This window comes from Onychostruthus taczanowskii, unplaced genomic scaffold, assembly GCF_017590055.1.
Source record: "Onychostruthus taczanowskii isolate IOZ18803 unplaced genomic scaffold, ASM1759005v1 scaffold89, whole genome shotgun sequence".
In the NCBI taxonomy this organism is placed as follows: domain Eukaryota; kingdom Metazoa; phylum Chordata; class Aves; order Passeriformes; family Passeridae; genus Onychostruthus; species Onychostruthus taczanowskii.
In genome coordinates, this window is record NW_024506882.1 from 1,896,467 (window position 1) to 1,922,326 (window position 25,860).

General features: G+C 46.4%; 1 protein-coding gene across 1 annotated transcript; it reads right to left on the reverse strand.

Moving 5' to 3' along the window:
• Nucleotides 1–3,087: 3,087 nt before the first annotated feature.
• On the reverse strand, nt 3,088–25,860 carry APPBP2 (amyloid beta precursor protein binding protein 2). The gene is made up of 13 exons (XM_041425346.1): nt 25,702–25,860; nt 16,956–17,044; nt 16,142–16,293; nt 15,504–15,627; nt 11,306–11,474; nt 10,563–10,652; nt 10,056–10,123; nt 9,871–9,976; nt 9,455–9,579; nt 9,234–9,319; nt 8,713–8,903; nt 8,166–8,331; nt 3,088–7,965 (listed from the first exon to the last, which is right to left on the reverse strand). Exons 1-13 carry the CDS (start codon nt 25,840–25,842, stop codon nt 7,712–7,714), a joined length of 1,761 nt encoding a protein of 586 aa, XP_041281280.1. The 5' UTR covers nt 25,843–25,860; the 3' UTR covers nt 3,088–7,711.

A 25,860-nucleotide genomic window follows, 5' to 3' on the forward strand; every position in this document is an offset into this window, starting at 1 on the left:
ACCTGGAATTTCTAGAGAAGGATGAGCAGGTGCAGCTGTGATCAGTGCTGGGGGAGCTGGGCAGGTTGAGCTGCTGTCCCAGACATGGCAGCAGGGAAAACAGCAGCTGGAGAAGCTGCTCCAGCCAGGAGGGAGTGAGGAATGAGCCATCGCTTTGGTGTCAGCTGCTGGATGTCCCTACCTTGCAATCTGGATGCCCCAACATAGTTGTGGTTTGCTCTGGGCCCACCCCAGCCCAGCCACACGTTTGTCTTCCCGAGCAAAAATGCAGCCCGACCTGTAGCAGGGGTGTTTGTGCCTCCCAGTCCCTGCACTGGTTACTCCAGCACCTGCACACCCCAAAGGTGGAATGAGACAGGGACGGGAGAGGCAGCTGCTGACAGCACCGGCCCTGCCACAAACAGGTGCCACAGGCTGCCCGGGAAGGAGGATCTGTCCCACTTAAACCTATTTTCAAGCTGCTAAAACACAGCCACATGTCCTGTGGGAGTTCTCAGGCACTCAGAACCAGCTCGTTTCTCATCTCTTCTCTCCCCATTCTCTCTCTCTTTACCTCTGAAATGTCCAATCTGGTCTGTAACGGCTCAGAGGGAGCGCTTTAATTATAAATTGGTAAACTAAAAAGTCAAAAGCCAAGAGCTGCCAGACAACGTGATCCGGGAGGCTGAGTAGGAGTCCCTCGGTGCCCTGCCGGCTGCGCTGCTCCGGGCGATCCTCCCCCGCCTGGCTGCTCCCCGCAGGGCTGGGGAAACACCAGCCAGCCAATTCCTACCGAGAGACAAGCACCAGAGACACAAAACGCGTGAAACGCCCCAAATCAGCGCAATTGAAATGCAAGGAGCATCCCATCCCAAGGGGTTGGGATGCTCAGAGCCTGGGGACGGCCCGGCAGAGCAGCCCGCAGCTCCTGCTGCTCCCCTGAGCTCCGGTGACAAGGTAGCTGTGGCATGCAGCCTCGTACAGAAGCCACCCAGACAAACCCCCAGGGGACAGACTGCGCTCACCAGGACCAGTTCTGCCTTCCAGTTACTTTAAGGGGTTTTTCAGGTTGCCAGACACCATCAGAGAGGTCAGTGGAAATTAATCAGTACAGCATCCTCACCTGAACAAAAGCAGGGAATCCAGACTGTCTCCATGGTTTCCCAGAACCACAAAGTCCTGCAATACTTGCAGTGTCATAGCAACAAGCTCCAGCCCAGCCAAATGGAAATTCTGTTCTTTTAGACCACAGGATGTTATTAATGATGATCCTGGAGATCCCTAAGAGTTGTGCATCAACACCAAGACTGGATTAGGGCTCTGCAAGTACCAGACCTACCTTCAGTCCATCATTCCTCTTGTATAAACCCCAATCATGGCAGAGCAGCTTTGGGAGGAAGCAGCAGCTGCTCCTTTCCTTGCTGGGCAGAAACTCCTCTTCCAGGCACTTGGCAGGGCTGGATCACCACTGGGCTTGATGATCCCAAAGGTTTTTTCCAACCTGAATGGTTCTGGGATTCTAAATGGCTCTGGCTGGGCTTTGGGGTTCGTGGTTCAATACAGGCTCTAAGGAAACATCAGAAATATCAATAATTTGTCCCAAAAATCTTTCAGTCTGACCAACAAAATCCCCAAAGATCCTTCACTCCCACCTGCTGGAATGGGACAGCAGGGTGGGCTCAGTTACTGCCTTCAGCTCTGAACCAAGCAAGAACAAACCCTCCTAGACCCCTTTGGGGGACCATCCTCAGAACCAGGACAACAGATTTCCTTTTTAAATGTGCATCCCACCCCCAAACCTGGCCAGGGGCCTGGGATTCCTGGGTGTGCTGGCCCTGTCCTTGACAGGCTGTGGGAGGATGCTGTGTCTCACCCTCCCAGGGCAGCAGAGCAGACACTTGTGTGGTGCAGACCTGGATCTTGAGGAATTTTCCCTGGATAACAGAATAATGCCTCCAGCTAAAGGTGAACCCAGGGTAGGAATGCCTGTGGATGCCTCAGGAAAACACTGTCTGCCCTCAAAGTGTCACACTGGTTTAAGAGGGAACTCAGCAAGGCTGCTGAGGACTTGGATTATCCCACAAATTTTCCAGCAGGACTTGAGGTGACTTAGAAGTGACAGGAAAGCTCTCAAGGAAAACTGAGCTCTGCCAAAAATAACCTCAGTTTCCTGACCAGGTGACGTGGGCAAAGAGGAAAGATTTCACCTTCAGGGGTTCCTGCTCCAAGTAGGATCAGAAAAGCTTTGGAATAAGCTGCAGGATGCAATGTTACAGGGATTGCTTTTCCTGCTGCAAGATTTTAGCTGCAGAGGCAGCTGGACTTGCACTCCCCAAAAATCAGCAGAACAGCATAATTCATACCTCAGTTTTCCCTTCACCAGGGCAGAACTTTCAGGGTCGCTGCTGTTAATTCCTCCTTTACACCAGCAAACACAATTACTTTGGAGTCTACTGTTGTTGGCTTTTTCTTGGCACTCTGGATCCAGCATTCCCCAGTTGTCATTTCCCTGGGGAAGAATTGAGAAAGCTGCAGGAGCACACAGAGCCAGCCAGGGATATCCATTTCCCTCATGGAATTCAGGCTACAGGAGCAGAGCTGGCACTGCCACAGCCCCAGGGACTCTGGGGTCACCTCGTGAGCCTGGCCCTGGCCTGAGCCAGGGGAGTGTTCCAGGGCATTTTGCCTTGAAAAATGGAAATCTCAGCCCTGTGAGACAAGGGGAGTCCTCTGCAGAGCTGGGACCTGCAGGTCACACAAACCTGATGGCTTAAAATAAAAACCCCAGAAATGCTGACTTTTAACCCACTCTGAGCTCAGGCAGCCACACAAGGTGGGGTGCCAGCACACACTTGCAGGAGAGAATTTGTCTTCCCATGGCTACTTTAGGGGGGGGGGAAAAACTAAGAAGCAGAGAAGGATCTGGGAAGGATCCACACCCTGCAAGCACCACAGGCTCCCCCTCCCACGTCCACACTGCACAGGTTCCAACACAATCCCTTTTGTAAGGATTTACCCCCAAAGGCAGCCACTGATTCCACCTTCTCCTGGCAAGCACAGGCACCGTGGGAAGGAAGCTGTACCCAATTGACTGCAGATACTCCAGGCTGCAGGAACACTCTATTTATTAGGTCAATATTTCATTTGAGCAATACAGTTACAGAATATCACAATGCTGGTTACAAACATAGGGTGGCTCCGTGGGCACAAAGGATGGCGGCGAGAAGTGGGGTACGAAACCTTCGTCCTGACACCACAGGGAGGGGGCTGCAAGGTCTAGTAATGAGCAAGATATTTTATATAAATGAACGTGGCACTACAGGTGGAGATTGTGGTTTAGAGGTGGGTTTGTGTAATTAGTTCAATTTATACAGTTATACAGTTCAAGCAACATATTTTTCTTTTTTTTTTTTTTTTTAATGCTATTAAATTAAAATCCCCTGTAGTTCAATAAAGTATAAAAATAGTACTGAACCTGGTAATATTCAATAAAATGTAGAATTCATTCACATCATTAAGTAGTAAAGAAATTGTAAAGTTGTAGTTACCATGGCAACATTGCTTCCCAGAAAGGAATATACAGAAAAGAAAAGTTACACATATGGTACCTGCGACGAGTATTTAGCGATCCAACACTGAACTTGTGCACCACAAACCAAGTTTCTAAATATCTCTATATATTTATATAGTATATATCTTTTTCATCTTAAAATTTACTTTTGAAAAGAAAAAAAAAAAAAATGTGCACTTCAACAAACTCACTAAGGCCACTCATGCTATAGACACCGAGGATTGCAAGGAGTAGTGGAATACGAGACCCTAGAGCACACACTTTACACCACCAGGGACACCTGTGTCACTGCCCAAAACGTTCCTGAGATTTAGGGACAAAAGCATTCCCAGTGCTGCCAATTCTTTGCAGGTATTGGAGTTTATTTCTACGTAAAGGAAAATTTCCCCACTTCTCCCAGAAGCCCTCCCAGGGCCCAGTGGCTCAGGGGCCCCAGGCCAGGAGTGTCAAACACACCCCACAATGCAGAGGCAGCTTTGAACTGACACTGGCCAGGAATTTTCTTGTAAGGTTTTCAAAAGCAGGTTCTGCAGAGGCAGCAGAGGGAAGGATCTGCTGGGAGGTTGGTACCAGCAGCACCTGCCCTGCACTGCCTGAGCCCAGCCCCTCCACATCACCCGAGGGAGGCTCTGCCAGCAGCTTCCCCCGTTTGAGGCACGGCCAGTTTTCCTTCCTGTGCTCTCCCACACTCAGGACTGAAAAAGGGAATGAACTTCAATGTGCATTTTGTACCACGAGAAGCAGCAATGGCACCTCGAGCAAACTCCGCCCTCACTGACCCAAACAACCTCACACAAAGTAAAATATTGAGGGTTCAACTTCATCAATAGTGAAAATAATTTACCTTTAGGTGACACCCCTGCTCACCACTTGCACCCAGCGACTCTGGGGTGATTCCTTTACTCACCTTCAAGGAAAAGATGCATTTCACAGGACTGCCACTCCCAGGTCTGCCCTTTCACTGCCAGCCCCACACAGCCCCTGCGTGGGCACGTTGTGTGTCTGGAAATGCCAACCACTCATTCCTGGATGGATGTTCCACCTGCCAGGCCCCCACCCCAGAACTGACCCAGCTGTGCACGGAAAACCTGCCTGGGCTACGGCAGGAGGGAGAGAGGAGCCACGGGTGCTGGAAAACCCCACAGGGAAACAGAGGGCACTGCAGCCCCTGCTTCCAGCTCTGCTGGGGCACAGGGGGCAGGACTGGAGTCTTGCTACCAGATCCACCCCAACGAGTCCTTTACCTGCCTCTGGCACCATCCCAGCAGCTTCCCACTCCTCTAAAGCACCAAACAGACTGTGAGAGCAGAGAGCAACAGAAGCAGCAGCACAGCATCCCAGACAGCTCCAGGTGCCAACAGTTCCATTTGGGAGACACAGAACCAAACTCCCACGGGGTCAGTTCTGCGCTGTCCCAGCCACAAATGCAGGTCCTGAGCAGGAGCAGCAGAGCTGTCCCTGCAGCAGCAGAGCTGTCCCTGCAGCAGCATCATCCTGCCAACCCCCCATGCCCCAGCAGTGCCAGCAATCAGCCACAGCCACCCTGCTCCAGAAGGGACCTGCCCCAGCCCGGTGGAGCTGCAGGGGCAGCTCAGCCCCAGCCAGGATTCCCTGCAGGCACAGGAGGAACACGCTGGAGCCCTCAAGGATCACCACAACAGCCCCTGGCTAAGTCCTCTGCCAAAGGCATTCCCAGGGAGCTTTAGGACCTTCCTTCCCCTCCTGCCAGCCCAGGTGATGCACGGGGCAGGCACCAGGCTGAGGCAGCTCTGGGGAAGGACACAGAGGAACAGCCACCAGAGCTGGGACTGGAGCCACCAACAAAGCAAGCGCAGGGACGTGGAGCAAGCAGCCCAGGCTGCCCTGAGCTAAGGCAAACCACACACAGGGACCCAGCAGGGCTGCAGCAAGAGCAGTGCCTCTGACTGGTGCAGTCACACAGTGCTCCTCATCCCAAGCACAGCTCTGGGGTTCCTTAGGCAAAAGCTGGAGACCCCAAGAACACAGAGTGGGTCAATGATCTCAGCCCACGTCAGGATAAACCCACACACCCAGCCAGGAGCTCCAACACTTCTGCAGTACAGAAGCACTCAGGTTCTTTAGGACAGCTTCAAGCCACTTTCCTGCCCAAGTCCTGACACTGTTATGTACTTTGTTTAACTTTAAATACCTTTTAATAGGATTTAAGAACTCGTAAGAACTTTGTAACTTGTCAGTGCCATGGACATTCAGGGAGAAGAAGGTTTTGCCTTGTATAGCTGAATTTGTCTGTAGCTCCTACACAGTCATAAACAAAAACTGCTATAAATAAATCACATTTTAAATCCACACATAACTAAGTTGGATTTTCACTGAGCAGCTGTTGCAGACACACTGCAGTTAAGTCCTAATACCACAGGGGGTTTTATGCAAATACTTCTTTTCACCTCAGTGAAGATATTCTAAGTATGCAATCGTTAATCTGCATTCACTAATTACCTCATTGCATTTTAAAGTTGATATTACCCAGCCTTTCCCCCCACAAAAAAAACCCACTTGAAGGCACCAGAATATGAACTATTGGCCTGTAAAATTTCACTCCTTAGAAGAGCCATTAAGCTCCAAGTCATGTCCAAAACCTCTATTTCTTCCCTGAAGATCATCCAGCAGCTTTCTCTGCCACAAACCCCATAAACCAATGAAAAACCAGACCCCAAGCAGAACATCCAGTCCCAGTCCCACAGGAAGAGCTGGCCAAGCCCCAGCAGCAACCAGCCAAGGTACAAACCCTGAAGAGAGGGGGAGAGAAACCCCCAAACTGACAGAACCCACAGAATGGCAGCCCCTGGGCACAGCTGAGGTAACAGCAGCGAGTCGCTTCTAGTTTGTGTCACACAGACTTTCAAATATTCCCCAACATTAGGAAATAAAACAAAGCCCAAAACAACAACTCAAACCCACACAACCACACAGCCCCCAAAAGAAGAATTAAGACAAGCTAGTGAGAGAGGCATTCTCAGGGGGTCTGTACAGCTGAGCTCTGCTTCGTAAATTAACGTAAGGAATCGGTTTCTGGTTGTACTCTTGTTTAATGTAGAAATGAAGCATCACAAAAAAAAAAAAGGACCTGTTGTGCTTTTTGGCATTTTTCACTGACCCCTGCGACCTGTACAGTAAGTTGTGTTCTCCAGAAACAGAAAATGGAACTGGATTGGAATACAAAACTCTTCACTGGTATAAACGTGGTATGGCCTCTGTGAGCAGAGAAAGAGCCCGTGGGAGAGGAAAGGAGGAGTGGCTGCAGCAGAGTGGAGCTGTGGCACTGCCAGGAATCTCTGCAGAAGCTCACTGGGTACAGACAAACCATCCATTCACTTCCTAGCTCTGGATCTATCACATGGATATCATTTGCACTGATCAGACACCTAAATGAGAGTTCTACCGTCAAAGTGAATGCAGGGGCAGAAATATTAAATTAAAGCCACTGGTCCAAAACCGGTTTCTAGCAGGCTGGTCCACTGTGGTGTCCTGGTCCTGCTCAGGGGGAGCACTGGTGGTGGCACCGAGGACACTGTGGTTGCTGGTCTATGGGATCTGTACTGGTCCAGTCCAGGGCATCCACAACAGCACAGGTGGCACTCAATGAGCGGATGGTGCTCTCCAGAGTGGGTCTTTGCCACTTCTCTTGGTAAGGCAGCAGCCAAGGCCAGCACATCCTCCCTTTGCTGGCTATTTACCATGAACTTTGCTACAATGATACAGCAGCAAGACCTTTCTCCTACAGCTCCTCAGAGTACAGCTTTTGTTCTCTCTGTCAATCAGCAGAAAGCTCTCGATGAAACCTTCCATCCGTAATAAGAATGCAACTCTTTTGAACTCAAACAGTTTTATTTAATGTTTTCTTGCAGACTTTCTGCAAAGTAGCTTCTTTTGAAAGAAGAGAGAAAGAAGGGGGTTTTTTGGGAATACCAAGTTAAAAATGTGAGCCGAACTAAACATGCCATACACATGCTGAGAGGAATTTAACACACATTCATCCGTATGGGCACTCTTCAGTAGACTGGACCAGTGTTTCAACGCAAATTCCAGCCCCCAGAGAACTACATGGTTTAGATTTCACAGTATGACTTTTCCCCCTGTAACCTGGGGGAAAAAACCTTAACTGGTAAATTGACCAAGTTCTTAGCTGCTCTGTCCATCGAGGTTCTGAGACATCAGAAAAGACTGGACCACTTCTTCCGTGGACTGGGGGCTGGTGCTGACGTCCTCCAGCGCATCCGTGACCGAGAACTGCCGGTCCCGCAACCGGTTCCAATTGGCCAAAATGTTGTGGTACTCAAACACCTTCTCATAATTGCCAATGGAATTGTACAGTTTAATGAGACCTCTGTAATCATATTCAAGTCCACTGTATCCTTCACCAAAAAGCTTCTTTCCTAGAGAAACCCAAGACAAAAACCAAGTTGAGAGGTAAGATCTCCACGGGCCGCCTCCGAGTTATCAGGTTATTTTTACCAACAAAATTTGCCTACTCTCCACTTATGTTCAAAATTTACTCTCCACTTATGTTCTAGCCACAGAAAGTTGTCTAGAGATTAACAAGTTATTTTCTAAAAGGTTTCCTGTAGTCACTTACCAATTGCTATGGATCTCAGATAAAGCTTTTCAGCATTTTCATACTGGTTCATGTCATAGTTGTAGAGGGAGGCGAGATGGCCCACGGAGAGGGCAACTTCATAATCCTCCTGCCCTAGGAGCTGCTCCTTGATCTGGATGGCCTTGATGTGCATTTCCTCTGCTTCCTGTCAGGGCCAGATTCACACAGGTCAGTCAGACACTGCTCACCACCCCACAAAAAGAGGGGAAAGTTAGTTTAAATAAATTTAACTACGCAGCAGCTCAAACAGTAGCATTTTGTAACGGGCAGAAAATAACAAAGCTCAATACAGTCCAAGTTCTCCAAATTCTTTAGTGAAGTGGATCAGCAGATAGCAGCAGCAAGCTCTGTCACCCACTGAGGGCATCATCCATCTCCATGGATTATTTCTGCACAAAGCTTTTGGGGTGAATGATAAAGCACAGAACTACCAACTGAACTTGGGAATTGTGGACATTGAAACCCCTCACTTGTAGTGACAGATTTCAGCTGCCTTGCACATTTTAGGTCAGGAGTGAAGTCTTACCTTGAACTTCCTCATGGACTGATACAGTCTGCCCAGGTTGCCGTAGTGTTTGGCTGTTTGCACGTTGAACTCCCCAAAGGCTTTTTTAGCCAACTGGAGCGAGGAGAGGTGCAGGTCATGAGCCTCCTGGAGCAGCCTCTGCTCTGTCTCCTTGTTGTGACAGTCTATGGCAATCTCCTCCAGGATAAGTGCTGGGGGCAGGAGACAGGAACTGTTACTCAGAGCCAGGGGACCCACCTGGGGACACAGCCCACCAGGCTTTGTGGCTGTCACCAACTGCTGTGTCAAGCTCCCAATACATTCTTATATTCTGTAATTTCACCCCCCCACTCTAACTCCTCTGGCTAAGTTGTTGGTTTGTTTTTTTTTCTTTTTAATTTTACAATTGTGCTGCAAACATCAAGGACTACAAACACCTCCACTGAAAAAGACAACTCTGCTGCCTCTGCAACTCAAGCTACATTGCCTGGGAGGGACAAGGATGAGCACACCCAAATTATTCAAACAATAAAGGGAACTACCTTTAACTCTCTTTGAAGAGGCCAAGAGGAGATGGTCTTCTGGGAGAATGTGAGTGATAATGCCAATAGCACGTTCAGCATGGAATCTGAGAGAGTTGAAATAAAAAATTCAGATCTGTTTATGTATGCCAGCAGTTGACTGATGAAAATTAGAAATATTAATGCAATGAATATTTTTCTTCATTTCCAGCACTAACTGTGCTGCTGTGTGCTGTACTCACAGTGCATTGTCAAATTTCCCAGAGCTGTACTGGTGAACATATGAAGAATAAGCCAAGTCTTCATGAGCTGTAGCTACATGGATGTTTTTACCTCCAAACACCGACTGCCGGATATCGAGCGCTGTCTGCAAGGGTTCCAAAAACACAATTTCATCAGTTAACACAGAAAAAGAACCCCAAATTCATCTCTATGATGAATCTACTGCCTCTGAAATTCTCTACATATTTGAGACACTAGTTATATACAAGACAGGAGTCAGAGGAAGACAAAGAAAGCAAAACCCCATAGCTGGCAGTGTTTGGGGTTTTTTTAAACATCATGATTGCAGTAATGAAATCAACTATTCTCTATCTCCATGAATTAACTACAGCATCTGGGAGATTAAAACCATCAAGAGAAAAGTCCTGCTGCTTACCTGATAGATGGCAACAGATTGGCAGATATTGTCTACGTTGAGCAGGTAAAATCCGTAGTCTAGTAGCGTGTCAGAGTATTTGGGGTGCTTGGCTCCAAAATGCTCCCTGCACAAACACACTTCCATTACAAACTGAGGCCAGCTGAGCACAATTTTAGAAGAGTTTCTTCTGGAATGGCCCTTACCTGGCAAGGTACACGGCGTGCTTGATGAGCTGCTCAGCCTTCTTGAACTCCCGTTTCACCACGCAGGCCTGGGCAGGGGAAGGGAGGCAGGTGAGCAGCTGAGCACTCACAGCTCAGCCCCTCCAGACACTTACCCCTGGCTTTAATTTCAAAATACCATTGTGGTTATTAAAGGACTTTTTGGTTATTTAAGAAAAGGAGCACAGCATTAATAAACTTCTTATTTTATCCTGCCTGACTGAAGGGATTGTGCTGTACCTAGTCCAGATCAAAGAGGGGTCAGAGCCCTTCCCTGGAAGTTTGCAGGTTAACATTGTCACAAGGGTTCCCTGGGTAACTCCAACTCCATTTTAGAAAGACTCAAATAGAAACAAACTCCCCCATCCATTCTGAGACAAACACAAACCCTTAGGGCCCCTGAGGAGATTTCTGGTGGTAGCAACCTCTCCTCAGCTTTCCTGGCAGCAATTTAGTACCCAGAGAGCAATGGGGAGATTTCAGGTTCACCTTTGATGCTTGTCGTAGCACATCCACCACTACTTTTACAGGCAGCCCAACTGTGATCTCCTTCATGGCTTCTATGCACCACTTATAGGCCTGTGGGACAGAGACACCAACACAATGGAAGCTGGAACTTCACAACACTGGAACGTCATTATCTGCCTCTGAAAAGCTGGTCATTTACATTCCAAAATTTAAAATACACAGTTTGAGTGTTGTGTGTAATGAATTGTCCTGTTATGTCTTAAAAGACAGAGTTAAAAATCCATTTTAAGGTTAATAGTGAATATGCAAGTCTTTTATATTAATCTAAGGTTTATAATATTACAGTTACTTTTACAGACAGAACAGGGTATTTTATAATCTTTAAGCAATCCTCACAATTCCCATTGTGCAGGACAACACCCTGTCAGTGCACTTAGGGATTGAAGGAATACCAGTTTATGGAGTAGTTACATTTCACACAGGGTATAACAAACCAAGTTCTGCTATTAATTTTCAATTACTAAAATAAGCTTTTACAACATTTCATTTACAGCTGACCAACACATACAGGCAAGGTAACACACGTATGTTCATGTTGGTCCGAGTGCTGTGAAGAGCCCACAGACTAACACAGAAGGATCCATGGAAACAAGAGTGGATAAACGAATTATGGCTCTGGCAGTGCCACACAGGTGCCAGGGAGAGCAGAACCAGGACCAGTGAGGCACATGCAGAGGTGCCAGGAGAGCCCCCCACGGCCTCACCTCGTCGTAGTGGCTCTTGGCGAAGAGCAGCGCGCACAGCTCCCCGTAGAGCGCCGCCTTGTTGGCCTGCTGCCCGTGCTTGGCCAGCTTGTCCATGTAGGACTGTGCCAGCTTGAAGGTCTCCTCTCCCAGGTGGTACTTGCAGTTCCCGTTCCGAACGTGCAGCAACCTTGGGGGATGCAGAGAGAGCTGCTGAGGGAGCTGGAGAAACCTCTGCCTGCAGCAGCACCAGGGATCTCCCCGGGGACACCCCCGGGCTGGGGCTCTGCCAGGACTGCCCTGCCTGGCTCAGTCACACACAGCTGGGCACAGGGCAGGAATTTTTCCTGCTGGAGATGCCACAGGATTTCAGCTATTGAGACAGTTTTGTATTGAATCACTCTGGTGTGGTGCCTTTGTTGTTATTTTCCATAAAATCCACTCTTCCCAATACTGATGAGATTCCATTCCCACAGCCCTGCCCTACACAGTCCCTTCCACCTCCTTCCCAAAGCAGCCACAGTAAGTACAACACAGCTCATTTTCCTGCATCCCTGCACTTTCCCCCAAACCCTGAGTAGCTCCAAGTGAGCATTTTTGTGCTTTGGGGCTTGGAGGAGGTCCTCATCTAAGATTTAGCCACATGCATTCCACATGAGAACCAGCTCCACCAGGAGAGACCATTTTATTGATGACAACAGCTCAAACATCCTCTGCTCTTCCCTCTCCTATCCTGCTGCCTTCCCATCTGCAGGATCAACACTCAAATACAGCCAGTGACACCCAGCACTGGTGAAACCTACTCCTGCTTCTCCAGAGAAGTAACAGTTCCAGCTTGTGGCACTTATTACAAATAAAACCAAAGAACTTGTGCATCAGTGCAGGCTGATGCTCACTGGCTTTAACGAGGTGCATTTGGAATGGGTGTGTGTTGATATTCCAAGCCCCAAGGGCAGAGCTGGATTCCCAGCCAGGAGAGCTGCTCCTGCTCCATGGCAAACACCTGCCAGGGAGCAGACATGGAATTTTGGTGCATTAACCTCCACTGTCCCTGCTGGCAATGTGTCATTAGACAGTGAGTAACAGACTGCACACACCAGGCAAGGCTTGGGAAATCAGGGCAACACAGCACAGGGAGAACTGCACAGAGGGAAGGGAAGCACAGTGTGAGGCTGCATTGCAAAGAGGCTCAAACTCTGACTACGTGGGTTAATGTACAGGAACTGCATTTTAGTCCTGATATCATACATTGGGATAAAACTGCCAATCAATTGCTAAAGGGGAAGGAGTAAACAGTGAAATTTTTGCTCAATTTCTTTCCAAAACCTGTTTCCACTTGCTCCAAATAGAGATTTAAGCTGTGCAGCCATTCTCCCAGTGATACAGCTCATCCTGTGAACTTCCTGTCCACCACTGTCCCTCTGTTTCCCACCCAAATGCATCACCAAACCCCAACAGTAACAAGAAAGGAAATAAAGTTTCCATTTTCCTAAGCAGGGCCTGAAGGCTGGCACATGACAGATGTGGATTTGCTGCACAAAGAGAACATCAAAAGAAAAGCCCTTCAAAACCCTGCAAAAGCTACACAAATTCCCCCTCTCCAGTGGGAAACAGCACTGTGGCTCAACAACAGACAGCAAAAAGCAACACCCACATTTCTCCTTAAATAAAGCCCCAGAACTAAACACGAAGTACAAGTGCATTGTGTGCCTGGTCACAGGAACATTCCAGCAACAAGAAACAGGCATTATAAAGAAAATGAGAGAAGAATTAAGTAAGCAGTTTTCCTAAAGAGAAAAAACCATTTTGCCAACACCATTCAGTTGGGAGCTGCTCTGCAACATCAAAACCACGGAGCCCAAATCCCATGTAATGGAATAAACCAGTGAGGATAGCACTGCAATTTAGATAAGCTCCTGGGAAAGATCATATCCAGTGTCTGGATGCTTCAGTGATAGTGTCTAGAAACAAAGAAATCTCCCCAAAACCCAAGCTAAACCCAAGCCAATCCTCTAGGATAAGCAGAGTTTATGTGATCCAGTTCTGAGTAACAAAAAATCCTTTATTAATCCAAAGGAATCTTAGGAGATAAAGCCAAGAGGAAGAGAAAAGGCCTCAGGACGTTTATGCTAATGGCTCTGAACCTCCTTTGATGTCTGCAATAACAGCTTTTGGGGACTAACCTCCCCCAACAAACTCAGTCTGTCAGAGCCAACACAGCAGCTTAGGAAGTCTAAAACCACCAGAAGAAAACAAGCCAAGAACCAGCCAAACGTGCAACAATGAAGTGGGAGAACCACGTATTTGTGTTATGCACTTGTACCTCTTTGTTCAACACAGAATAATGAGAGAAGGCAAACCAAAAGGAGCACCACACCCCCAGAAAAGCAGGGTACAAGCTCAGAGAAACCTCACACCTCCCCAGCTTCTCCACAGAATTCACTACTGCCAGGACAAGGAAACGCCAAGTTGTGCTTAAATAACACAAAACTTCACACATTTTTCGACTGTGTTCTATTAATTCTGCAATGCATTAATTCAACTCCCAGTGGTCTGACTTGCCAAATAAAGTGTCATACTTTCAAAAGCTGGACTTGAATTTTGTTTCCTTAAAACTCCCCCCAGCTGCAGTGCAAGCTCAGTGTGAGCCTCCTGCAGTGGGATCAGCTGGTAACAACACCATTTACTCTCAAGCTGAAAGGCAGTAAACTGAGTCTAATGACTGCTCTCTGCCACACAAAGGTGTTCAGATTTTACAGATTTAGCCCTTCCCAAAGTGTTTGAGTTCTTTCAGGTTGACACAACTCCAAACCAAAGATGCTGAGCGTTTGGGAGATGCCAGAACATTTCCCAGTGCCCCTGCTGGTGATGTCCCAGCAGAGTTCCCCAGGGAACAATGGATGTCTGCACCAAACAGAGCCAACACCCCAGCTCAGAAGGACTCATTCTAACACAGGGTGCTTTCTTCCAGCACAGAATGAAAATCTCCTTTCCAACTACTATCCAGCAGAGACAGCTCCCTTTTTTCCCTCCCTTTCTTTCCCTTCTTTTCATTTCTATTTGGAGAAGGTGACAGTTATTTTTAAGCAACTTCTCCAGCTTGCCAAAGAGCTTGATGCAACGAGAAAACTTTTTTTAGATTAATTAGAAGGCAAAGGACCAAGCAGTAACTGTGGCTCTATATCCATCACTCCCCAGTTCCAGGAAGCTGGATACGTGTGCCCAGGCTCCTGGCACCATTTCTGGAATGCCAGCCAGCAGAACCAGGCAGAGCAGTGTTGCCATGGCCCTGGGGCTGGCACAGGACATCAGCAGCTCTTGGCAAAGCCTCTTTACTCTTCGTGTTTGCCCAACCATAAACCAAGATGCTGGGCTTTTTTTGGAGCAGCTTTCCAAACAAGTTTTGCTCTACATTCAGATAAATACAGCACATGCTTTGTTCTTTGTTAGAGCAGCTAAAAAAAAAATAAATAACCCTACTTCAACTCTACCCAGCAGCCTTCAGGTGCCCATGGGCACATCTGGAGTGTGCAAAAACAGCCTGGTGGTGGTGAGAGCAACAAAACCCAGCCAGCTCCTGCCTGCAGTTCATCACACCTCAACACACAGGGGAAGAGCAACAGAGGCCTCTGTCAATGAAACGTGAACCTCTGCAGGCCCTGAGGAAAAAGGCAGCTTCAAAACTCTAACAGCAAAAAAGAAAACTTTTCCAAATGTTTTCAGCTGTGGCTAAAGGTGCCCACAGGAACTGGACACCCAGATCTTCACCCAGACCCAGAGCTAAGCAGTCAGCATGGAGCAAGAGAACTCACTGGATCTGCAATCAGGAAAGGCAAGTTTGGCCTTTATTTCTGCTCAATTGTATCTATTCTGTTTGCATTTGGATTTGGCAAACTCTCTTTGTGATAAATAGAACTTCAGCAAAGTTCAACACAGAACATTTCTTCACATGAAAAAATCCTTGGGAAACAAGAACTGCTGGACCACTGTTATTATCCAGCAGTGTTACCCATGAGATTACACAGGACAGTAAAACATTGGGTTTTTTAATCCATTGTACTGTGCTGCCAACTTAGAAGCTGAAAATCCAGGGATTAGTGTAAAACAAGCACCTGATCTTCAGCTCTAGCCAGGAAAGTGTTTTGGTGCAGCAGAACACTAAAGGAGCACCTGGAGCTGGATGGCTCCAAGGTTTCCTGGGAATTCAAGGTGAGCTCACCTCACACAACACTCCACAGCACGGAACCAGTGAAGGATTTCATCGTGGAGGGTGCACAGCTGAAGGCAGGAAAGGAAAACCTTCTCAGCATCACTGTACCAGCCTGCATCTGACAGGAACCCCCCTGCAAAAATCAGCAACAAACAGCAATTTGAAGAGCAAAATGTTTTCAGGAGGAAAAGGGTTTGCTCAGGTCTTGCAAGATGATCACTTTTTTTCATGGACCTGCTTCTACAGACAGAAATCCTGTCAAGGTCAAACCCTCCAGGCCTGGAAAGGATGAAATGTAAGAAGCTGAAGGAAATAATACTTTGGTTTAGGATGCTTTTTTGTTATTACAGAGTTTTCCTACAGATTTCTGTCAAAAAAACCCCAGAACTTACCCACACTAAAATAATGCAAATTCCTCATCACATCTACAAACCAATTTTAAACCTAAACTGTTTGAACTAAAAAGTCTATACATTTTTTAATATTAAAATCCAATATATTTCTTTTAAGACACCAAGCAGTTTTCTAAAAATTCCATTCCAAAACACACAGTTCTTTAAAAGGCCTATCTTTAACAGGAAAAAATTATTGTTACATTAACTGAAGCTTGCAAGAGAGAAAGCAAAGAGCCCACGAGCAGCAGTTACCTAAAACAAATCCAATCTGGATTGCTTTTTCTTTCACAGCAGCATCTGACTCTGCAATGTAGGAGCACCTTCTGCTGAAGGAATAGGCCAGGACAGAAGCAACCTTGACTCCATGGTCCATCAGAGCCTGGAAACAGTGATGGAGCAGATGTCTGCAACAAAGAGGAGCAGAGTTTGGTTACACACAGAGGTTTGAAAGCAGTCAGCTGGCTCTCATGAATTCCAAGGTCAGAAATCAAGCCCAAGCCTCCCTCAAACCCACAGCAGATCAGTGCAAGCCCTCCTGTGAGGCTGTGGCTGATGGATCCCAGGCGTTGGGCGATCCCCACCAAGGGACACCCTCCGTGGGAGCCGCACACAAGCTGTCCTCACAGGATCCCAACTGGGAGAGGGCGTTTCCAGCTCAGAGCCACCGGGGAGGAGCTCCAACCCCCGTCCCTGCCCCAGCACTCCGGACAAACGAGCAGCGATGGCTCCATTAACATCACACACACCGTGGGTGGGACTCGGAGCTCATCCCGGTTACAGAGAACCTGATCTAAAACAGTCAAGTTCTGTAACTCCACAAACTGGAGTATTTAATGGCAGGAAAACTCTGCAAACTGGGGCAATCCTATCAGCGTCCCTCAGGATTTGCTAGGTCAGCAGCAAATGGGTGCTGTGACTGCTGCTCCCAGGGACTCTGTGGTGTTGAGCAACTGGGGGGGGATTTGCATCGTTTGTTTTTTCTTGTTTGTGCCTTTTTTTAACGTCTCTTCCTAGATGGAGAGATTGAGAGCTGAAATGAGAATTATTGATCTGTTAAGATACTCACCTTTTATCTAAAGCTCGTAGCACCTTTGCAAAAACTTCTAGTTCACAAAATTCACTACCCAGCTGGCACAAGCGGCCCTGTTGGTAAAGCTGAAAAAAAAAAAAAACAGGGAAATTTACCTTTTAATATGCAAAATCGAGTTTTTCTGGGAAACTCAGCTTACTAGCAGAGATAACTTAAGATGAAATCTGGACTTTAAAGCATTGAAATTCAGCAGGCTCAAATAAGTCCATGTAACAGAAGATTTCACCTCAGGAGCACAATTTCAGTGTTAAAAACGGAGCTATCAGAGGTGCATAGATGGTTCCAAGGTTTTTTTTTTAATCTAAGGATGTATTTCCAGGTGTTTGTGCCCTCCTGCAACACCAAAACGCTGCCACATGTGAGCTACAAATCCAAGCCAAATACAATTAACAGTTTTGATACCAAACGCTTTCAGAACATGTTTAAATGACACATAAACTAGGATGTAGCCATGCAAATATATCAGATAAAAATAAACCCAAACCCACCAGTTCTGCAGGGGCCACTCACCAATAGCAGCACTACAGACAGGCACCAGCCCCTCCCCACTGACACCTGAGCTTCCAGAGGTGACTCCCCCAGCAGTAAATGGGAAAACTGGAGCCTGTTCGTGCATTTATTAAAAGCACTGGCTTGTTTTATGCCCACAGTGATTTGTGCCTGCAGATAAGCAAATTTATCAGCTGAGCTGCTCACAACAAACCATAGACAGCTGTCTGTGCAGTGCGTGGTCAGGTTCTGCCACATCAGGCTATAAATGCCATGGATTTACACAGGTACAAAGGGACTGTGCAAATAAACGTCACAGAAATCCATTGTGAACTATTAATTCCCATTATCTTAAAGGCCCTGACCCACAGGTGAGCACAGAGGGGCATATGACCTAAGGAAGCAGCACTCCACACCTGCCACAGGCACCAGCAGTGCTTAAATGGAAACATTAATATTCCTCCCAGTTTTAATAATGCCTTCAAATGCTTCCAGTGATAAGCATCTGGTGCCTGGTTCACCTTTTTCTCCACAAACACTGGGAGCTGATGAATTAATATTCCAAACACAGCATGTGAGAACATCTCCAGCCAGAAATTTAGTTCTAGTCAACTCTTCTTATAAAAACACACAACACTGGCTCTAGAGCACAGCAAATGTGTTATTTTAACAACACAACCTACAAAAAAAACTTCAAAAATACTTTGACCTAATAATGTCAATTGCCAGAAATGAATGTTTTCCTCTTCGTTATCTATTTTGCTGAGGGAACATGAAAAAAAAAAAAAAAAGGAAGTATTTTAAAAACCAGAGCAAGTTTGCATGCAAAGTTACTGCTCAGATAAAGCAGCGTGTCCCTGCACTTCAAAGGGATCAGAGCTCCTGCTGGAGCTGGATTCTCTCTGGCACTGAAGGAACAGCCAGCCTGCTGTATTTAAAAGCTACAGTCATGGTTAAATGTTCTCATTCCTTCAGCACAGCTGTCTCATAGTGAATGCTCTATAAAACCTAAAATATACTTTCTGCAGTTAAAAAACCCCAAAAAGCAGCTGTTTAAATTGCCTGGTGTTCCATGCCCAGAGTGAAGGTGGGCATGCCATCAATAATTGAGGAGGTCGTTTCTGGAGGAAGCTCAGACATCCCCAAAGCACTGCAGCAGGATTTAAGGCAAGCAAAAACACTATCAGGTTTCACAGGGCTGAGTACAGCATCATCACTCCTCCTATTACCTTGCAGTACCAACCCAAAATCCCAGAGATTCCTGGTTTATCAAAAATTAACCATAGTAAGACTTGAAAAATTTATGTATTTATGAGGTTACATAAACACTTCTTGTAAGGAGAGAATCCCTCGTACAAGAGATTCTGAGACTGCCAAGGAGTAAATGGCCTGGTGAGGTGGGAGGGAGGGGGAAGGTCCCACAGGACCCTCAGTTTTGGAACATCACTAATTTTGGGCACACGTCACGTTTGGCTCAGGCCCCAAAGTCCAAGCTGCAATGTTTCACTGCTCTAACTTGAAATACATCATCTCTGGGACTTTTACTATCCCTGTAACCCCTTCCCCCGGACATACTGGCAAACATTTTGAGCAATTAACTCAGCTGGAAGCCTCTTGGAACTGTTGTGGCTGTTACAGCAATTTTTTCAAACGAAATTTGACATGGAAATAGTGAGTATATGTCAAACTGTGAAGTAATTCCAGGAGATCCAGTAACACTCATTGAGAAGCTGTTGGGAGGACTGAAGAAATTATTCTCTTGTTAAAGCTCCAGAGAGACTGAATTCCTGACCACAGCCTTGCTACATAACAAGAAAACAAAACAAAACAGTGATTCAAGAAAAACATGCCCTGACACGAACACAGAGCTTTGGACTTCTAAAGAACTATTCTGTTCTGAAGAGAGAAATGTCTTTCAGACACCAGCTTAACCTATTTGGAACCTACCAGCATTTATTTTTCTTTAACTATGGAAAAATGACTCAAAGCCTGCAAGGTGACTCCCAACTCCATCAGCTCACACATGAGCTCTGGCACTGAGGACAGGTATAAATTTAATATACAGGTGGATTATTATACCCATGCCCGATCCAGCTGTTGTGCACAGCTGTGAGAAACTCACCACAGCCCTTCTTAGGATCTAAGGCTGAATGTTGAACAGCATGTCCAGGTGGGTGTGTAACAAAAGCTGCACATTGTGGTGTCCCCAACTGAACATATTAATGACATTAACTTGTAACTTGATTATTACATCATCTTTCTGTTAAAGTGCTTGTCTTTCTCTCTGGGTAGATTAAGCTAAAAAAACAACCAACCAACCTTTCTCTAAACATAATAAAAATATTTTTAAAAATCATCTTTTAAAGCAGATGGGGGTTAATTCCAGCCAGCTGTACAAGGATCCTCTAGAAAAGGAACTGAAGACGACGCAACTTGAAAAATATGCTCCTGTTGCTCCAGTTTGGAAGAGGATTGAAAAACATGGATATTTCAGTAAGAATTACAGAGGAAATCCAAGAAGCTCCCCAGGATGTTTTGTAATGCCTAATAATGTCATATGGAGTATCAGGCCAGACTGGGGAAGGACAGTGTACTTAACAGACTGGAGAATTTGGGAAAAACGTTGGGCTGAAACCACAGCAATAAAAAGCACATCTTCCCTCCCCACTCAGCAAGGAAGGAGAAAGTTTTCCTGAGTCAACAGTTCAAATTTGTCAATCTGTTGACAAATGACTCGTTACCAAAAATAACCAGTTCAAAATTTAGGTACATTCCATGCTTTTAAACCAATTTCAAAATCATCTACAAACCCTCTGGACAAGATTCTACTGGATATGGATCAAGGCATTAAAAAAAATAAATTCCAGCTCTCCTTGGAAAGCACAATTCCAGCTACCAGGCTGATCTGTACAAACTCAATCAAATAAATAACCAAGACAAAACCAATGTTATTGAACTAGCATGAATTCAGAGACAATTTCTAGAGGCCAATGCTTATACACCCCAAATGTTCCCACCTGCTCTGCTCTCTGGGCCAGAGCAGCAGAGTTTGTGTTCCACAAGGGAGACAAAGTCTGAGCCTCACACATGTGTGATTCTCCTCAGGAACTGGGAAAACCCAGCCTGCCTGGAGCTCAATCAACCCAGAGGAAATGAAGTGGAAATAGGAATTATTGTTCAGCAGGAGCTCAACACCTCTGTTCATGATGTGACCTCATTATCTCAATTATGATGAGTTCTGGTGTTTCAGACTCAATAAGGATACTGAAATGGTAGGGAGGTTGAAAGATATCAGGATGAGGAAACATAACCCAGTTATGTTTAGAGGTTAAAAAAAAGGCAGTCTGAGTAGTACACGTTAGAAGGCAAGAAGTTTCAAACCAGTAAAGACATAACAAGGAAAGACAGTTCAGTTCACATCTAAATTTAGGCTGTAGAAATAAGGCATGTGTTAATAATAATAACCAGCAAAAACTCATGAGGTAATGATTCTCCCTCACTGTGAGGCTTTAATTGAAGAGGTGCTAGAAGGATCTGATTGAAGGCCAGCAGCATTCAGTGCAGCCCTGCTGCACACTCTGCTCCTGCCAGGTGACAGAGAGGTTGTACATGTGTGAAATCATCATGCTTCCCACACACACATTTAATTGCTAACCCCTAAAGCACAGCAGGAGCAGGGCAGTCCAGTCTCTGTGAGCTCACAGCAGAAGCCCCTCAGAAAGCTCTGGGATGCTCTGCCTGCCTCACACTCTGTGTTGTGACCTTGGCTGTACTTCCCAGGCAGGGAAGCTCAGAACTGAAGCAGCAGCACAGCCACACTTCATTTCAGGGGGAGTTCATCCTGCTCCCTCTCATCAAAGCCCCTGGAGACTGAAACCTTGGGAAAAGCTTGTTATATTCTAATGGACAGAAATGGTGCTTGTAATGATTCTCCATCAGTAAACTCAACCTCTGCTGCAATGCAGAGAACGGATGTTCTGCTGCTTGCTGTCAACAGTCAGCAAATTCCTGCTTGTTCATTTCTTTGGTTCAAAGAATACCTAAATGTGACAGAAACCAAATCAATGTCATCTCCAACTGCTCCTGTGCTTAATGAGCTCACCAGAAAATGTTCCAAGAACAAATTATTTTCAAGAAAAATCAATTGGAAGAAAAGAGAAACACACAATCCAGAAAAGCCATTCCAAAAGGAGAATGAGCATGGGATGAAACTCCTTGTTAAACAATCCAAGTCCAAGATGAGGCTGGCACTGTGCAACTGCCACAAATACCTGGGACAGAGAACACTAAAGCAGCAAAGCACCTTGAAAACCAAGTCACAAGATAATTATGCAAAATAAGAGTACAAAGCAGAGGCACAGGGGGAAGAAAGGAAATCTGCACAAGACACTGACTAGAGAGTTCAAAACCTGACTTTGCCAACAGCCTTGATTCTTATAGGAACACCCTCCCACAAAACATTATCCTCACCCCAACAAACTACAGAATATAAGAAGTTGATTTTTCAGAGATTTTGCTGTGGTTTTTTTTGGTTGGTTGGGTTCTTTAGTTTTGGGTTTGTTGGGTTTTTTTTGCACTTGCAGTTTATTCCAGCTGTCACTACTTTTAAATACACAATTTTGGCATTTTGCTCATATGCTGAGTCTGAGTTATATGAGATCCAGCATATTTCTTTCTTTGGCTTCTAAAACCTACACACCCTCTCTCTCATCATCCCCCCCCCAAAATAAAAAAAAAAATTAAGCAACAGAATCTAACTAGTTTAACCAGGAAAAAGCCCAACCAGGATACACACAAACCTGGCAAACAACCAATACAGTATGATGTGTGCACATTTTTATTTTTTCCCCCCCAGAGGCAGGTGTTACTTGTAACAATACTAGTTATTAAGCTCCTCAAAATACAGCTGTCATTATTAATAAGACTTTAAAATATTTTGTAGCTCAAACCTAGGCTTGGAAATTTCCAGGAAATCCTCACAAGCATCCTGCTCTGCCTCTTAATTTTCTAATGGTTGCAAGGAAAAGTCAACCAGTGCTTGAAAAAAAGAGATATGCAGTGATACCCTGCTGAAGCAGAGCAGGTTTGTTGTTTTACCACAATCATCATTATTTGATAGTGCCTTGTTTTGAGCTTTAGTCACTGTTTGAGAATGCTCCAGAGAGATAGATATGCTCAGTATGAGGAAGCTGCCTGCTCCTGTCACCTTGCAGCTCCTTACCAAAGCCACAAGAACATCCTGCAGCCATCCCAGATCCATTCCCCACTCAGGTTTATAAGCATGTCCCAGAAGCTATCAATCCTAGAAGATGCAGAGGTAAAACAAATTGGTTTTTTTAAGGAGTGGGAAATAAAGGCAGTAAGTTATGACAATAGAGCCAAACCCTGGACTAGAGGGTGTCCTGGGGACACCAAGACACTGCTGGTATTTTTTTCCTGTGAAATAGCAGCACATTGACTGTCTCTGCTGGGGTATCTCACCTCCAGCTTCAGAATCAACCTAGACATGTTGGCAAACCTGGGCAAGCCTGGCAAATGTTAAGTGTTAATACCAATGACTATGATGAAAACATTTTTGTATAGCTACAGACAATTAACATTCACAGATCAAAACAAAATCTGACTGGTACCACCTTTTTTTTTTTTTTTGCAAAAATCAGTGGCAGTTTCTCAAGCACCACAAACCATGACTAATACCTAGATAAAAAAAACTATGACTTACAAGTTATATGAAAGATTGGAAACATTTTTTGGTCCTTTTACTCATGACAAAATGCAAGTAATACAGGATACTAACAAACAATTGACACCCTCCAACACAGCAGCAACAAACACCATGTAGTCAAATATTTTGAAGTCTTCTAGTCTGTCTTACTCCAAAGACTGTTAATAGCTTTGGAAATTCTACTTTAAAGAACTCAGTGGTCAGGATATATGGAATATGGCTCACTATGACTTACTGGGATTTAATATCCACCTGATATTGAAAATAACTACCCAGAGCCAAAGCAGCAAAACAAGCACCACACACACTGTGAGAGGGATGCTGTCCCCAGCCTAACCTCATTCAGCTACCCCAAATGACACTTTTGATTCTGTTGTGTCCACACAGAGACCCAAGAACCAGTCACCAAGCGTTCTACAGGTGCACAGAGACTCACAGGAGGGTTTGGGAGGGAAGGGATGCTGAAATAGTTCCATCCTGCCAAGGGCAGGGATCCATTCTCTAGACCAGGTCACTGCAGGCCCCATCCACATTGGGTGTTCTCCACGGGAAAGGTGACACTGAGGACATGGAAGCCCAGCCCACTCTCACAGCCACAGAACACACACTGCAGGCATGGCCCAGTTTGGTTTATTCTGCATGAGGACATCCCACAGATGTGGCTTGGTAAGAGGAATATCAGTGCACCTCACACAGCTCAAAAACTCCTGTTGTGAAGCACAGAAATTAGAGGAACAGCTTCAAGCTGACAGAGAACAGGTTTAGATTAGAGATTAGAAAAAGATGTCTAAGGTGGGTGAGGCTCTGGCACAGGTTTCCCAGAGCAGCTGTGGCTGCCCTTGATCCCTGAAGTGTCCAAGGCCAGGCTGGACAGGGCTTGGAGCAGCCTGGGACAGTGGGAGGTGTCCCTGCCCATGGCTGGGATGGAATGAGATGTGCAGACAGGGCCCCTCCATCCCAAACCAGTCTGTGATTCCATGCAATTGCTGTCATTAACAGCAGCTGTGCTGCCCCTACAACACAAACACCATTCAGGGACAGGCACTTATCACCTTTATCATCACCTGCCCAGCAAGATGACAAACCCAAGTACTCCAGCAGAAGAAACATGCTGGAGAGTCTCCTCAGAAATCAGATGTGCTGGATCTTCTTCAGCATGGATCCACTCCACGTGAACCTGATTCAAAGCAACCACTAATAAAAGCATAAAAAATCAGTGATCTATTAAGCTCACCTACAGATAAGCTCTTAAACAGCTGGGAATCACACATCCTTGCACATTTCAATCATCAGAAGGAGGTTTTGTTTCAAGCTTTTAAAAAACACAGACCACCATCCTCTCACCTGAATGAGCATGAGAACGGGCAATGCCAAAGAAGTTTATTTGTCAATGGCCACACTTATTAACAGCTGAAAGTCACCCCCAAAATATTCTTCCACATGGTGATTTTCGTATCTCTAGCCTTTAGCTGATGTGTCAATCACATCATTATCTGTGAGCATGCTCATATGTCATAAAAATGGGTTTCCATCCTTCTTACCACCTAAGGCAGACATGAAATAACCAGGACACAGAAAATGTACATGCCTGTTTCAACGCTAGAAAAGCAATTTCCCTGTCTCCAGTAAACACTGCTACTCTCCATGTATATGATGGGTCATTACACCTGGTTGATAAAGATTAGATTAAAGATTTACTTCATTTAAAAACTCCTAAATTTTCAGAAATTTGCAGGCAGAGGAAAGGAGGGTTATTCCTCATCACAGGTTTTTGGGGGTTTTTACAGACATTGTTTCTCCCCAGATGAATGCTCATTTCCAGCTGCTCCTGCACATGAATGAAATGCCTGTTTAGTGGACAATAAGAAATTAATGGACCATCTCAGTGCACCTTTTACACCAAATCCGTATATTCCAGGGGCAGCTGAACGAGAAGCAGCCCTTTCACCAAGGAATAATTTAATGCTAATAAAACTACAGCATTAAACAACTGTCAGTTCTTTCCATCTGGCTCCCACCAGCTCATTTATACTAGACCACGGCAAACTGCTCCCTCAACCACTGACATCACCGTGTCCAATTCATTATTACAAAAAAAAAAAAAAAAAAAAAAGGGGAAAAGGAAAAAACATCTTCCAGCACAGCCAGCTTGGCTTCATCCTGCCCGCACCGCTCCCCAATGGCGACAAGCACCTTCCCCTCACGACCCCCAAGGCCAGGCCCCGTCCCCGCGTCCCCCTCGGGGGCTCCCAGCCCCTCACCGCGGCCTCGGGGCGGCTCCCGGGGGCAGCCACAAGGCCCCAGCACGGCCGGAGCCGGGAGCCGCCGCTGCTCCAGCCCCACAGGCCCTGAGCCCCAGGCCCGTCCTTCGGGCCGCGCCCGACACCGGTGAGACCCCCTCAGCCCCGCGCCCCCGGCCAGGCCAGGCCCGGGCCGCCCCCCGGGCCGCTTCTCCTTCCACGTCCCGCAGGCCCGACCGGGCCCGGCCCCGCTCGGCCGCCGCCGTACCTTATAGTACACGTCGAATTGGATGTTCTCGGGCAGCGAGCGGATGTCGCGGCGGCGCGCCCGCCCGTAGCTGTCCACGACGGCCGAGATGGCCGTGTTGTAGAGCGTCTCGGGCACCCACTCCAGCTCCACCGCCGCCATCTTGGCTGTGCGGAGCCG